At 37.6% G+C, this 13,401-nt stretch overlaps 2 protein-coding genes across 11 annotated transcripts in view; both read left to right on the top strand.

The window, feature by feature from the left end:
• The first annotated feature begins 335 nt into the window (after nt 1–335).
• cdkn3 (cyclin dependent kinase inhibitor 3) lies at nt 336–9,444 on the top strand. 2 transcript variants are annotated; one of them, XM_087277751.1, is made up of 8 exons: nt 336–384; nt 688–773; nt 857–912; nt 989–1,033; nt 3,092–4,767; nt 7,589–7,620; nt 7,715–7,818; nt 9,078–9,444. In XM_087277751.1, the coding sequence occupies exons 5-8, from the start codon at nt 4,550–4,552 to the stop codon at nt 9,165–9,167; spliced, it is 444 nt and encodes a 147-aa protein (XP_087133877.1). In that variant the 5' UTR covers nt 336–384; nt 688–773; nt 857–912; nt 989–1,033; nt 3,092–4,549; the 3' UTR covers nt 9,168–9,444.
• Nucleotides 9,445–10,229: 785 nt separating this feature from the next.
• lgals3a (lectin, galactoside binding soluble 3a) overlaps nt 10,230–13,401 on the top strand; it is a 43,301-nt gene continuing 40,129 nt past the window's right edge. For all 9 annotated transcript variants that reach the window (XM_087277996.1, XM_087278001.1, XM_087277992.1 and 6 more), the window contains exon 1: nt 10,230–10,308. The gene's annotated coding sequence lies outside the window, so the exon portion shown is untranslated. The remainder of the gene's footprint in view (nt 10,309–13,401) is intronic.

Raw genomic sequence — 13,401 nt, 5'->3', positions numbered from 1 at the left:
AGAAACACGGTCGCGCGCGCAGTCCGGTGTCCCAGGAACGTTCACGCGCTCTCGCACAGTCTGCAAGAGAGCGAGTTCTTGGTTCATTGGAGCTCAATTTGACTTCCCCTCGCTTATAAACATGTTTTGGTATTATTATTTTAGTGTTAGGTATTACTTTAACTTAGGTCGAAATATGTTATGCAGTAATGTTGGCATTAATGTTGTACCACATCAAATAAACTGAAAAACTTAACGCCTCATTAATATTTAATTAGTACATAGCGCGTGTGGGGCGTGTCTGAACAAAGGCGTGGTTTGTTTAACATATGCGCTATGATTGGATAAGTCTCTTTAGTATGTTTTGAAATGTCCGCGCATGCGTATTCGCAGTGTGATAAGTCGGTGAGTTGGGTTGATGATTGTGTCGTTTACAAATTTATGTTTATATGTTGCAATTAATGTTTCGGTTTGGTAACTTCGGGTTGTATTGTGTCGATTAAATATTAGTTGTGCAGACGAGAATAATACTGCAGATATGAAACGCAGTCCCTCAGCATAGTAACTTACAGTCTCTCTCTCACACACACACACATGATCAGAGCATGCTTGTGTTTGGACAGCAGCTTCACATTTCAGCTGTCATTTGACAGTGTCCGGTTTGATAAATAGTCATGGTGACGTGTCTTACATTTGTTTGTACAATAGACAGGGGCAATGAGGACAAGTGAGTTTGATTCATCTGACGAAGAGGATTTTGGTGAAGAGGAAACGACACCTTTTCAGATCTCATGGTGAGCAACGCAAGCAAATACATGCATGCTTTATTCAGTGTAATACTGCATAGACAGTGTAATCTGAGGTCTGTGTTTTGCAGGTTATCTCTGTCAATGGTGGAGTGCTCCCAGTCTCTTGGCATCTGTTCTCTACCTGGTAAAACGTATTGATGAATAAATAATGTGTCTTTTTGTGCTCTTTCAATATTTGTGAAGATTTCTGCTCATTTCAGGATGCAGATATAAAGAAAACAGAAGAAACCTGCAGAAAGATGTTGGTAAGTTTAGGTCACACACACATACTTGGAAGATTTCTAAACTAAGTTTATAACAATGAAAATTTTGGTTGGCAAAACAAGTGATATTTTTAGCTTTTAAATGCAAGACCCAAATTTTTTTCCAGTCAAACTTGAGGTTCTAGGCACAGATTTGTGTCGCTTAATGGCACAGTATGTATTTTTTTTGCTGTTAGAGGACATGTATTTGCAACAAACAGATGCATACTTTGATCACACTCAATCATGTGTTGAAACAAGTCGTCTTTATTAAATCGTGCAGAAAACATGTTCATGTATAAGTTAAATTATTCTACACTTATTATTAGGGTAGTATGAAGCGGACTAAGGGGCAGATTACACAAAATGTGTGTTTCCTTTCCTTTCAAACATTTCAGTGTAAACACACACTTGACGGACGTGTTTGACCATCACGATTGTGTCTTTTGAAGCGTCATGCACTCGAGTGCCGCATTTTTAGATGCCGTGTCAAGTTAAAATAACTTCAACTTTCACACTCGTCACAGCTCGTCACTGTCAGTTCCACAGCAGTAGACCAATCAGAAGAGCTCAGAGGTGGGGCAACAATTGTATCTTCAAAGTTTCTATTTACATGGCTTTGTGGCTGTGTCCTGATACCCTTGTTCTTTGCGCTGTGCTTTTTTTTCAAACCATTCCGAACCATTGCTTCTCATGTTTTTAGAAGCAAAGACTCTTCTGGTGTGAATGAGCCTTTAGGCTGCTTGTCCACTGAATTGTTTTTGCGCTGCAGAAAGGCAAGCAATGTTCAAAAATGCAGCTGTGAGCATTTTGGTACTGCAGTGTTATTTTTTTTAGTCAGTTGCCATTACAAGTTGTTGTGGTGGTGACAGGTGTGTTGTGTAGTCTCGCCCCTCCTCCACTATGATTTGAAGGTTAGCTCAAAAGTGACACTGATGATTTGCAATGCCTGAAAAAATGCAAAGCGCTTAATGAAGACTAAAATGACTGCTCATGCACATTCCTAACATTAGCAATCATGAAATGTAGTATATTATAAATAAGGTGGCGCAATGTCGCAGTGGGTAGCGCTGTCGCCTCACAGCAAATAAGTTGGTGGTTCAAGCTTTGGCTGGGTCAGTTGGCATTTCTGTGTGGAGTTTGCATGTTCTCTACCTTGTTTGCGTGGGTTTCCTCCGGGTGCTCCGGTTTCCCCCACAGTCCAAAGACATGCGCTATAGGGGAATATGGTAAGCTCAATTGTCCGTAGTGTGTGAGCGTGTATGGGTGCTTCCCAGTGATGGGTTGTAACTGGAAGTGCATCCGCTGTGTAAAACATATGTTGGATAAGTTGGTGGTTTATTCCGCTGTGGCGAACCCTGATTATAAAAGGGACTGAGCCGAAAAGAAAAGGAATGAATGAATAATATAAATATAAATCTATGTATTTAAACTGATAAAAATTACGGTCATAAACTATTTGCCAAAGAAAATGATCGGGAAAAAAGATTATGAAGTTGAAAGTGCATCAGAATGAATTTCTGATTTTGACAGTTTTACTGTTAGACGGACATGAGACATGCACATTAAGGGACGTCCCAAGGAGAATCATGACATCACCATTCTGTTGATTTCAAATCTTGGTGTTTCATAATGTTAGTATACATAAAAGAATCATGAGTGTATAGCGCATACTTTAATCAGGGGAGTTTGTTTTTAGCTTTGAAACTTGCAGTTATAATAATAGATTAACCTCTTTCATATGTAAATATCATATCAATATTTGGCCTGGTTTCACAGACAAGGTTCAGACTAAGCCTGGGTTAGGCTAGGTCAGCATAGTTATTCATTCATTCATTCATTCATTCATTCATTTATTCATTCATTCATTCATTTATTCATTCATTCATTCATTTATTCATTTTCCTTTCAGCTTACTCCCTTTATTAATCAGCATATGTTATACGCAGCGGCTGCCCTTCTAGCCACAACCCAGCACTGGGAAACACCCATACACATTTATCCACACACATACACTATGGCCAATTTAGCTTATTCAATTCACCTATATATGTGTCTTAGGACTGTCGGGGAAACTGGAGCACCAAGAGGAAACCCACGCAAATGCGGGGAAAACATGCAAACTCCACATAATTTGCCATCTGGCCCAGCCAAGGCTCGAACCAGCGACCTTCTTGATGTTAGGCAATCATGCTACATTTACATAATAGCACATTTATGAAAACCTTTATACGACCAAAGACTGTAATGTTACTCGAGATCAGTCGGTGCAAGCTCGAGCTCAAACTTTTATTTTAGTTTAGTTTTTAGTTTTATTTAAGAAACATGCCAAGTGATCATTCTTGTTTATCGGAAAAACAATGCTAAGTCGGATATTCTGCATTGAAAATGAGTGTTACGTGCTGGAACGGCTGTCATTGTTTCGGTTCTTTTCACCAGCCCACTGACACTTTAGCCAATTATATTTCAGCGCCTCGTGTTGCCTTGGTGGAAAACCACTATTCATTTATTTGTTCAGAAAGGGTCTCAAAGCATGTGTCCGTGACCGCAATACGACCTCCGGTGGACAGTAGCAGACTCCGAAGTGAGAAGCAGATTCAGAGTTCCACATGAGATTATTAATTAGCAAATAATATAAATATTATGATTGCAAAAATTAGGTGAACAGATTACATTGTAACCTCGTGTCCTAACAACACGATACGTGACGAGATTTGCACTGATTTGGCTGTTTGCACCAGACGAAACACAAGGGTAATTTCAATACAGCTATTTAGAAGCACATAATGGTGCACTTACTGCACTCACTCATGAAATGGTAAGGTTTATAATCTAATGAATACATATTAAACCACTCTAACATTATTAAGTGTACATGCTGAATTACTGATATGTGACAGTTCTTAAGTTCAATTTCAAACCATTTTTTTTTTCAAGATCTGAGGTGAACTATCTGCTGCTGCTTTCAGTAGTATCACAAAAAATGTCATGTAAAATGGCATTCAAACTCAAAATATAAGTATTTAAGAAATAAAAGTCTTTTCTAATCTATTCCAGGTGTTGGTTAGAACAAAAACTCCATTTAATATGGAGAATATTCCTTCTATCACGTGCTTTTTCTTTTATGTAGAAAACAAAATAAATCAGCCTTAAATCAGGCTTTAGGCTTGATCGTCAGACTAGCTCCTGTTGGTCCTCAATCTGGCAACCTGTGCTTGCGTTTGTTTTGATCCAGGAATGCAATACCTAGTTCAACCACTGGGTGTCAAACTTGCATACTGCACCTTTAAAAATAGTTAGATGCAAACTTGGAGATTAATTACATCCTTTCAAACTAAAAATTTATAAACAAATCTACAGTGGTTACATAATAAGTCGTTTTACCTGGTCAAAGCAGAACAGAAAAGGCCATCACTATATCAATTTTACACCATCTCGACTCATAGTGTGTGTAATCTACATGCCCCTATAGGATAAGATTGTTGTAAGTGACGTGTTGTGTGTTTGTGTTTAGCCGAGATGTGTGATCAGGGTGTGGAGGATGTGTTTGTGTTCTGCACCAGAGGAGAGCTGGTGCGCTACAGAGTGCCGTGTCTGCTAGAGGTTTATTCGCAAAGGGGTCTCAGAGTCCATCACTTCCCCTTCCCTGACGGTGGAGCTCCAGAGCTTTATCAGTGCAGCTGCGTTCTGGAGGAGCTCAAGGACTGCCTGCAAAACCAACGCAGAACTGTCATACAGTAAGAGACACTCTCTGCTTAGCAATATTATGTATTTGTCAGCTATGAGAATAAATATTATTATATAAGTATTTAAGTATTATTTATATTGCTATTGTTGTATTTAAAAAAAGTAGTTATGTGTTTGAGGTAAACATTTAAGTTTTTGCTAATTTCTTACGATATTTCATACAAATTGAAAATACAAATGTGGTCATTTAAAAGACAATTCGACAATTGGTCAAAATAACAAAAATGTGTAATGTATTCAGACATTTTATATTTATTCCTTTATTCCTATATTTATTTCTTTATTCTTTATTATTTATTCTATATTTAATCTTTAATTATATGATTATTTTTGTTATTATTACTCATAATTGAGAGGTAGAGTTCACTCAAAAATTTAAATTTACAGTTAATTTACTTGCTTTCGGGTCATCCAGTAGAACTTAAAAAACATTTTTAACTGAATCCATGTTCCATGGCAATTTAAAGGTAACCCTTTTCGAGATTCAAAGCAAACACATACAAGCATGTTCAAATCAATTCCTGTGCCTCCTGATGGTGCACTGAGGGTTTTATTAAGCAAAACAATCATCATTATTGACTATATTATTAGCTTTAATTTTCAGCCTGGGCAAAGAGTACTCAGTAGTAATGTTGATTGTTAATTTTTGCCTAAATTATTCTTGTCTGTACTTATCCAATATGTGGCAACTGCTATAAATTAGGCTCCAGACATGGCATCATTCTGATAAAAGAACTTGTATCTGAGTGCACGCTCACACTTATGTCAATAAGCAACTGGAAGCTTGCACTGTTTGCCCAGCCTGTAAAGTTAATAACATTATAAATAATGTTCAATTTGACTGACCGTTTCACTTCACAAGACATCAGTGTTTCATCAGGAACCATAGATATTGATTTGGACTTGTTTGTATGTGTTTTTAGTTAATCTAAATACATGGTAACCATTGCCTGGAATTATATGAAGATCATCTTTAATGAAACACTCCACTTTTCTTGGGAAATAGGCTCATTTTACAACTTAGTTAAAATTATTATTTTTTTAAAAGTGATTTGCAGGGAATACTTTTAGCTTAGCTTAGCATAAATCATTGAATCAGATTAGACCATTAGCATCCTACAAAACTTTTTTTTCTTAAGTTTTGATAAATTTCATATTTAACGCTTGATTGTTCTGTACATGTTCTACTAAGGCTGACGGAGAATAAAAACTTGCTATTGGTGATAGGTCGAGTCCTCTCTGTGAGTGATTCGTTCATTTGCGCATGCGCACAATCGTGCAAGTGGAGTAAAAGATTAGTTTCTTTTTTCGAGTGCTCTATCGGGTTTAAGTCGCTTATTCGTCACATGAAAGACAGAAGCCGATCGTATGCATTTAGAGCAGGAAAAACATTTGATTCTTTCATCTATAGTCTGCGGTTTTGAGTCATCTCTCTACATGCTGTCACTTGATGAACAATCGACTCAAAAACCAGTAGACTTGAAAGGTGAACTAATTATGACTTCTTTCGGCTCAGACTGTGTGCTTTAAGCTTATATGAGACTGTCAGTATAATGTGAATGAACCACTCAAAATGAAGACCTGTCAGAAGAGGTGAGCTGAGCTAATCATAGACAAAAGACCAGGCAAACAATAAATGATTATTTTCTCTTTCTTATAGCATTCTAGTTATGACTTTTTTTTGTGTGATCAACGTTTGGGTAGTTGAAGATGAGTTTGGAAACAACTCGTAACATTTTAATAATATCTTTGCAAATTGAACAAAATGAGGGCAGCACGGTGGGTAGCACAATCGCCTCACAGCAAGAAGGTTGCTGGTTTGAGCGCCGGCTTGGTCCGTTGGCATTTCTGTGTGGAGTTTGCATGTTCTCCCTGTGTTTGTGTGGATCTCCTCTGGGTGCTACGCTTTCCCCCACGAGTCCAAAAGTATGTGGTATAAGTGAATTGGGTACGCTAAATTGACTGTAGTGTATGTGTGTGAATGAGTGTGTGTGGATGTTTCCCAGTGCTGGGTTGCAGCTAGGAGGGCATCCACTGTGTAAAATATATGCTAGAAAAGTTGGTGGTTCATTCAGCTATGGCAACCCCAGATTAATAAAGGGACAAAGCAAAAATGAAAATGAATGAATGAATGAATGAAAGAAATGACTCTATCATCACTACTTGCTAATTTGTAGCTAGATATGGCTAGACTAACTATACTCATCCTGCCATAATAATCAAGGAACATTTCTGCCGTACCATGTCAGCAGCAGGGGCAATGATATTATGCAGCACTGTTATCCAGCCAGGGTCTGTTTTCAAGTTCTGCAGAATATTATTGCTCTTGCTGCTGCTGTGGTATAGATGCAAAGTTTCTTGATTATTATGCCCGAATGAGAAAATAGTACCTAGAAAATAGCATCTTTTGTTTTTTCCCCAGTAACTACATAAGTGTCGTACTTTAAGTAGGAATAATAACAAAATTCGTTTTTGAATTTTTTTTGAGCGACTTGCTAATGGTCTAATCCGATTCAATGAATTATGCTAAGCTAAAAGTACACCCTCTGAAGAAATCATCTTGGATGACCTGAGGATGAGTATATGAACAGGACTTTTTTTTTCTCTCATTTTTGGGGTGAACTATCAGTTTTAAAATGTATAGAGTTAGTTATAAACCTATTTTATAAATGTAACTATTATACATAAGCTCTAATTGAATGCTTTTTGTGAACTATCAGTTTTAAAATGTATAGAGTTAGTTATAAACCTATTTTATAAATGTAACTATTATACATAAGCTCTAATTGAATGCTTTTTGTTCCTCCACAGTTGTTATGGAGGTCTGGGACGCTCTGGGCTGAGTAAGACTCGAATGCTAAAATAGCATGCAGTGTCATGATTAATGTTAGTTCCAGGTGTGTGATTAGGAGTTTAACTTGTGTTTCATTGTCACAGTTGCTGCATGTTTGCTGCTGCAGCTCTCTGTGTCCATGACACCCAGCACAGCTCTGGAGATCCTGCGGGAGCTGAGAGGAGCCGGAGCCATTCAGACTGTCAAAGTAAGAATCTACATCCTTAAAGAGAGACTCACGGTGTCTTAAAAAGTCTTCAAATGTTTTCAATTTCATTGAAATATTGTCTTGTTTTAAATGAGTCTTAATTTTCCTTTGTTTATGCAGAGCTACCCAATTGATCCAACACGCATCCTGTCTGTTGTGCATACATTTAGTTTATTTGGTTATGTTAAAAAATGTAGCATGTATACATTTAGGGTTTACTTGAATTGACACATTATTTAAAATGTCGCTAAGAAATAATTTACTACAATTAGTTTCTTGCAGGGGCAAGTAAATTATTAAATACTTATTTACATATTAGTAAATAGATTTTCTGCTGGGCCATTAAAAAATCCTATAGAAGTCTGAAATTTCATTCTTGATGGTTTTAAAAATGTGTTTGAAAGCCATGAAACCCCCTCGTTTCAGCAGGGTGTTTCCACACCTCTTCTTTGGAAAAAGTCGGAAAAGTGGGCGTGTCCAGCTCTGTTTAGGGGGGAGTGTCGGAGGAACTAAAGTGGGATGGTGTGGGAGTGTCTATTTGGGCGTGCTGAGTTTCAGAGTCAAAACACACACAGAGGAGAAAGGAGAAAGTGTTTACATGGACATCTGTAGTCAAATTATTTGCCAAATTATTAAATGGTGGACTTTAACTGCAGTTTGGCTCTTTCATTCAGGGAATTCATTCATGTCCCTCGTGACAAACGAGATATTTGATTCGAGGAACTGCTCTTAGCGTGTATTTTTCATGCAATGTTTGATACCGCACGGCAAATGAGAGAAAAAAAAACTCTGCATTTCCCGGAAACTTGGATGCATACGGCAGGTAGCGTCAGAAAGCCGCGTGTGTTATTCCGGTCACAAAATGCGGTGAAAATCCTACACGAGGTTAAAGTTTAATTGTAGTGCTAACATGTTTACACTCAGTGCAATAGTTTGTTCGATACGAACAAACTGAATAAACAGAGAGCACTGGTCGCTCACTTACCAAATCTGTAGAGACAGGACAATCACCGAATCCGGATCTCAGCGTTTGCAGATGAGAACAGCTCTCAGGTGAACAATGTTCCTCCTTAGACACGCAAGTTATGGTTGTCGAGTGTCGCATACACTGTTACAACAAAACAACGTGATGTCAAATCTTGAAAGAGTATATTGATTTCCTAAACGTAAATTCTCATTCATTTTTGGGGGAACTATTTCTTTAAAACATCACTTCCTCTAACCATATGACTGAGCTGCTGCTCTGTGCTCTCTTACAGCAATACAACTTCCTTCATGAGTTTCGGGAGAAGTTTGAAGCATATCAGGAAACCAAAGAGCGGCTTGCAGAGAGATCTGTGTCCAGATGATCAACCTGACAATTACAATTGCCTATCACCAGGAAATCACCAGGAAAAATAACAATTACCTGGTGTTCTTTGCTCTGTGGCTTTCTCTGGTTTGATCATGAATGCTGTTGTTTGCTTTCTGATAGCACTTTAAAAATTCTGTATTTTTATATGTCAAACTATTAATAATAATACTGAGCTTAATATATAACTTAAACTTCGCAATGAAATGATGCTTGTTCACTGAAATGTGGTTGAAAGTTACATAAACAAGATGTTGTCTGATAGTCCTGGTCAATGAGAGGGTGGTTTATTTTTGTGTGTGCGTGCGTGATTGTAAGATTATACATTTCTTTTGTTAGCAGTGATGAAGGGATAGTTAAATCAGAAATTTTGCTTAGCTATGTTTTTATTTAGGTGCTTTATTTGTTTAATCAATGAATTACTTAGCTAAGTAAATGATAGGCTTTTAGTTGCTATATTGAATACATTTATTTGAGATCATATCATGATTTGTTCCACGGATGGTTGCTGCTAGATCAGATTCGGGGTAAAGTCTAGACAGGATACAGGTGTGGATACCACATCAATATAGCATCGTTTTTGTGACACTATAACAATAATATTTTACAGCACTGTGATGGTTGGGTTTAGGGTTGTGGTAGGAGTAACATTAAAAACGCAATTTATTGGGTAATATAATTAATAATATAGTCATCGGTACAACTACTGTTATTTTTTACATTATTGTGAAGGTTGGGTTAAGGTTTGGGGTTACATAATAAAATACAAATAAGTAATTATCGTTATTTCCGGCTGCAACCGTAACTTGTTGCTAGATCAGATACGGTTGATGCTATATTGATGTGCATATACCAATGACTGTAAAAAATATATACGCACCGCGGTAAAGTTAGTTTGACGTTTGACATTCATTGGACATTCGATTTCAAACCAATTAAACTCTTTGTTCCTGTTTGGGCCAAAAATATACACAGCTGTATCCTATCTATACCAAATGACTGTATAAACTCTAGACTTTACCGTAACGTAGGCCGTTAATTGAAACCACGTGACACTGGTAGTTAGAAGGGGAAAAACTCAGGAAAAAACGTCCGGCTGATGAAGACGGTGCTGGAGAGACGTTATTTCTGCTCAACATGTGAGTAATGTTAACTGGTTTTCGCTCATATAAAGCTGAAAATGATATAAGGGCTTTAGTAATATTATTTGGTGAAGCACGTTATCAAACTGGTGCAAACGGCCCTTTTAAGAGTTACACACGACGTGTCTGCTCAAAAATCCAACGTGTTTCAGGGAATAAACTGGTTTGAAATAAGTTCGTTTTAACTTTGCGGTTTACAACAAACATTAACATTGCTGAAAAATTGTAAACTCGACGGCGCCACATTAGTAGAGCATATCATAGAAGATATTATAAATTATACTTTTTTGTTTTAAAAATCTAAACGTTAGACGTGACGATGTAAGATGCTGATGTTCATTGAAAATTTAACGGAAATCGTTTGGTTATGTGATTTTAAACTACTTCAGCCTGTTCATTTCCGTGAAATAAAAATGTGCTCCAAATATAACGTTTAATGTTAAATTGTTGTTTATTGATAATCCCTGATATAAATATTGAACAGCATCTAATTTTCCAAGATTGGGGCCTTTGCTGAGCAAAAAACAGTAAATCAAAAATTTCAGCAGACCATTACTAATATTCAACAGGTCCCTATATATCTGCAGAAAAACTCGCCTTGAATGTTCAGACTGAGTACTGCTGTAAGTAATAAAAATAGAAAATAATTGGGAGGAACAAAACAGTGAAATAAAGTTTACTAATGTCACGTTAAAGCCGGAAGTTGCTGAGACTCCTTTGTTTCAGTATGTTGATGTACTTCCGCATGAAAAGGAATAATGAATATCATTCCCTCATAGCAAATAACTACGGAACCCCGGAAGGGACGTAGTGGAGGAGAAAAAAAATGGGTGGGTGAAAAAAAAAAATGGGTGAAAGAAAAAAAATGGGTGGGAGGAAAATATATATTTCTAAGTTTTTTGCGTTCTCTCGCAAAGTTTTGCGTTCACTCGCAAAGATGTTTTGCGTTCCCTCGCAAAGATGTTTTGCGTTCCCTCGCAAAGATGTTTTGCGTTATCTCGCAAAGATGTTTTGCGTTATCTCGCAAAGATGTTTTGCGTTATCTCGCAAAGATGTTTTGCGTTCCCTCGCAAAACTGTTTCTCCACAAACACTTCCTGTTCACTGCACTCACGTAAACCCTCCCGTTTTTGCTGAAATTCTCCCATATTTTACCATTCTATCCCACTTTCTTTACATTACTGTGCGCTGATTGTCGCCTTTCACTTTGCAACCTCTGAACCAGTGAATGCATGTTTAAGCGCTGACTGACAGACGCGCTTCGTACAATAAACTGATCCCAGATCAGCGTCTGTACGCGCCATTTAAAGGGACACTTCTGTTATCAAACAAGTGCGCAGCAAATGAATCTCATGTTTTGTTTAGTTTGATAACAGAGGTGTCTCTGTAAGAATGCACAGATCTATAATGAAAGCAGTCCATTACTTTAAAAACTTCATATTATTCAGTGTATTTGTCTGTTTAAACATAAACCCGCTCCTCTGTAAATGGCGTGTACAGACGCTGATCTGGGATCAGTTTATTGTACGAAGCGCGTCTGTCAGTCAGCGCTTATACATGCATTCACTGGTTCATAGGTAGCATACGCACAGAAATGTAAAGAAAGTGGGGTAGAATGGTAAAATACGGGAGAATTTCGGCAAAAACGGGAGGGTTTACGTGAGTGCAGTGAACAGGAAGTGTTTGTGGAGAAACAGTTTTGCGAGAGAACGCAAAACAACTTTGCGAGGGAACGCAAAACATCTTTGCGAGATAACGCAAAACATCTTTGCGAGGGAACGCAAAACATCTTTGCGAGATAACGCAAAACATCTTTGCGAGGGAACGCAAAAAACTTAGAAATATATATTTTCCTCCCACCCATTTTTTTTTCTTTCACCCATTATTTTTTTTTCACCCACCCATTTTTTTTCTCCCCCTACGTCCCTTCCGGGGTTCCGTAAATAACCGATAAGATGGGGTTGGTTAAGAATATTGTGGCTGAAGCCATCAAACTGGCACCAACAGAGCAGGACCTCTGCAAATAAAAAAAGCAAATAGTCAGACCCTGATTGAAAATTACTAAAACAAACTTTTTTTTAACATGAATGGATTAATTGTTCACCTAAAAAATAACTTAAAATAAACATAGCGAAATATTTGACTCAGACTTTATAATACCAACCATGGTGTTTTTATGATGGATAAAGCATACTCATTCAGTTTTCAAAATGGATATTAATTATTTGTTGCACAACAATATTATTTAAAATTATTTGTTTTAATTATTTTAAATGAACGTCCCCTATATTGGAAGGACAACTCATATTTTGAAACACAGTTATGTACAAAAAGGTGGATTGTGAAAAAGCGATGGAATTTCATTACATCTTAATCTCACTTCATTTCATTTTACTTACCAGTTTTAGGTTTAGGTTCTACTAGGTTTAAAGCAGGGGTCACCAATCTCAGTCCTGGAGGGCCGGTGTCCCTGCAGGGTTTAGTTCCATCTTGCTTCAACACACCTGCCTGAGTGTTTCAAGTATGCTTATAAGACCTTGATTAGCTTGTTCAGGTGTGTTTGATTAGGGTTGGAGCTAAAATCTGCAGGACACTGGCCCTCCAGGAACAAGTTTGGTGATCCCTGGTTTAAAGACTACAGCTGCGTCCCAAATGGCACACTATACACTATGCACTCATGCACTATGTACTTATGCACTTACACACTCAACAGGATAGTACATGTGTGTAGTGTTGTCCCAAATGGCACAAATTTTTTGTTTACTAAACGGAAATTCAAACCGTTTCCCTGATGACGTTTGACAGTTGCCAAATCAGTGAAATAAACGACTGAATTATCAAATAATACCTATCGTGAGTATTGCCGCATTCACCATCGGGAGGCGATATAATCACTCTCGTAGGAGAATGTTGCTTTCTCCATCCAAAATAAATAAAGTTATCCAACATGTGCGTCCGATAGCTTCGCCCCTTCCGCTACGTAAGCAAACCTGCGGTCGTTGAGTGTGTGAAGTGTCCATCATTCCACACTTCATTTTAGCGACTGAATGAGTGCATCATCCGGGTAATTAAAGTGCACTTATTATTTAAA

This window comes from Danio rerio, chromosome 13 (assembly GCF_052040795.2).
Source record: "Danio rerio strain M-AB ecotype USA chromosome 13, GRCz13ab, whole genome shotgun sequence".
In the NCBI taxonomy this organism is placed as follows: domain Eukaryota; kingdom Metazoa; phylum Chordata; class Actinopteri; order Cypriniformes; family Danionidae; genus Danio; species Danio rerio.
This window is presented reverse-complemented; position numbering and strand designations above follow the sequence as displayed.

Coding starts and splice junctions, on each gene's coding strand:
- cdkn3 (XM_087277751.1), top strand. CDS start 4,550: ATGTGTGATCAGGGTGTGGAGGATGTGTTTGTGTTCTGCACCAGAGGA. Junction 4,768..7,588: donor CAACGCAGAACTGTCATACA/GTAAGAGACACT, acceptor GTTCCTCCACAG/TTGTTATGGAGGTCTGGGAC. Junction 7,819..9,077: donor GAGCCATTCAGACTGTCAAA/GTAAGAATCTAC, acceptor GCTCTCTTACAG/CAATACAACTTCCTTCATGA.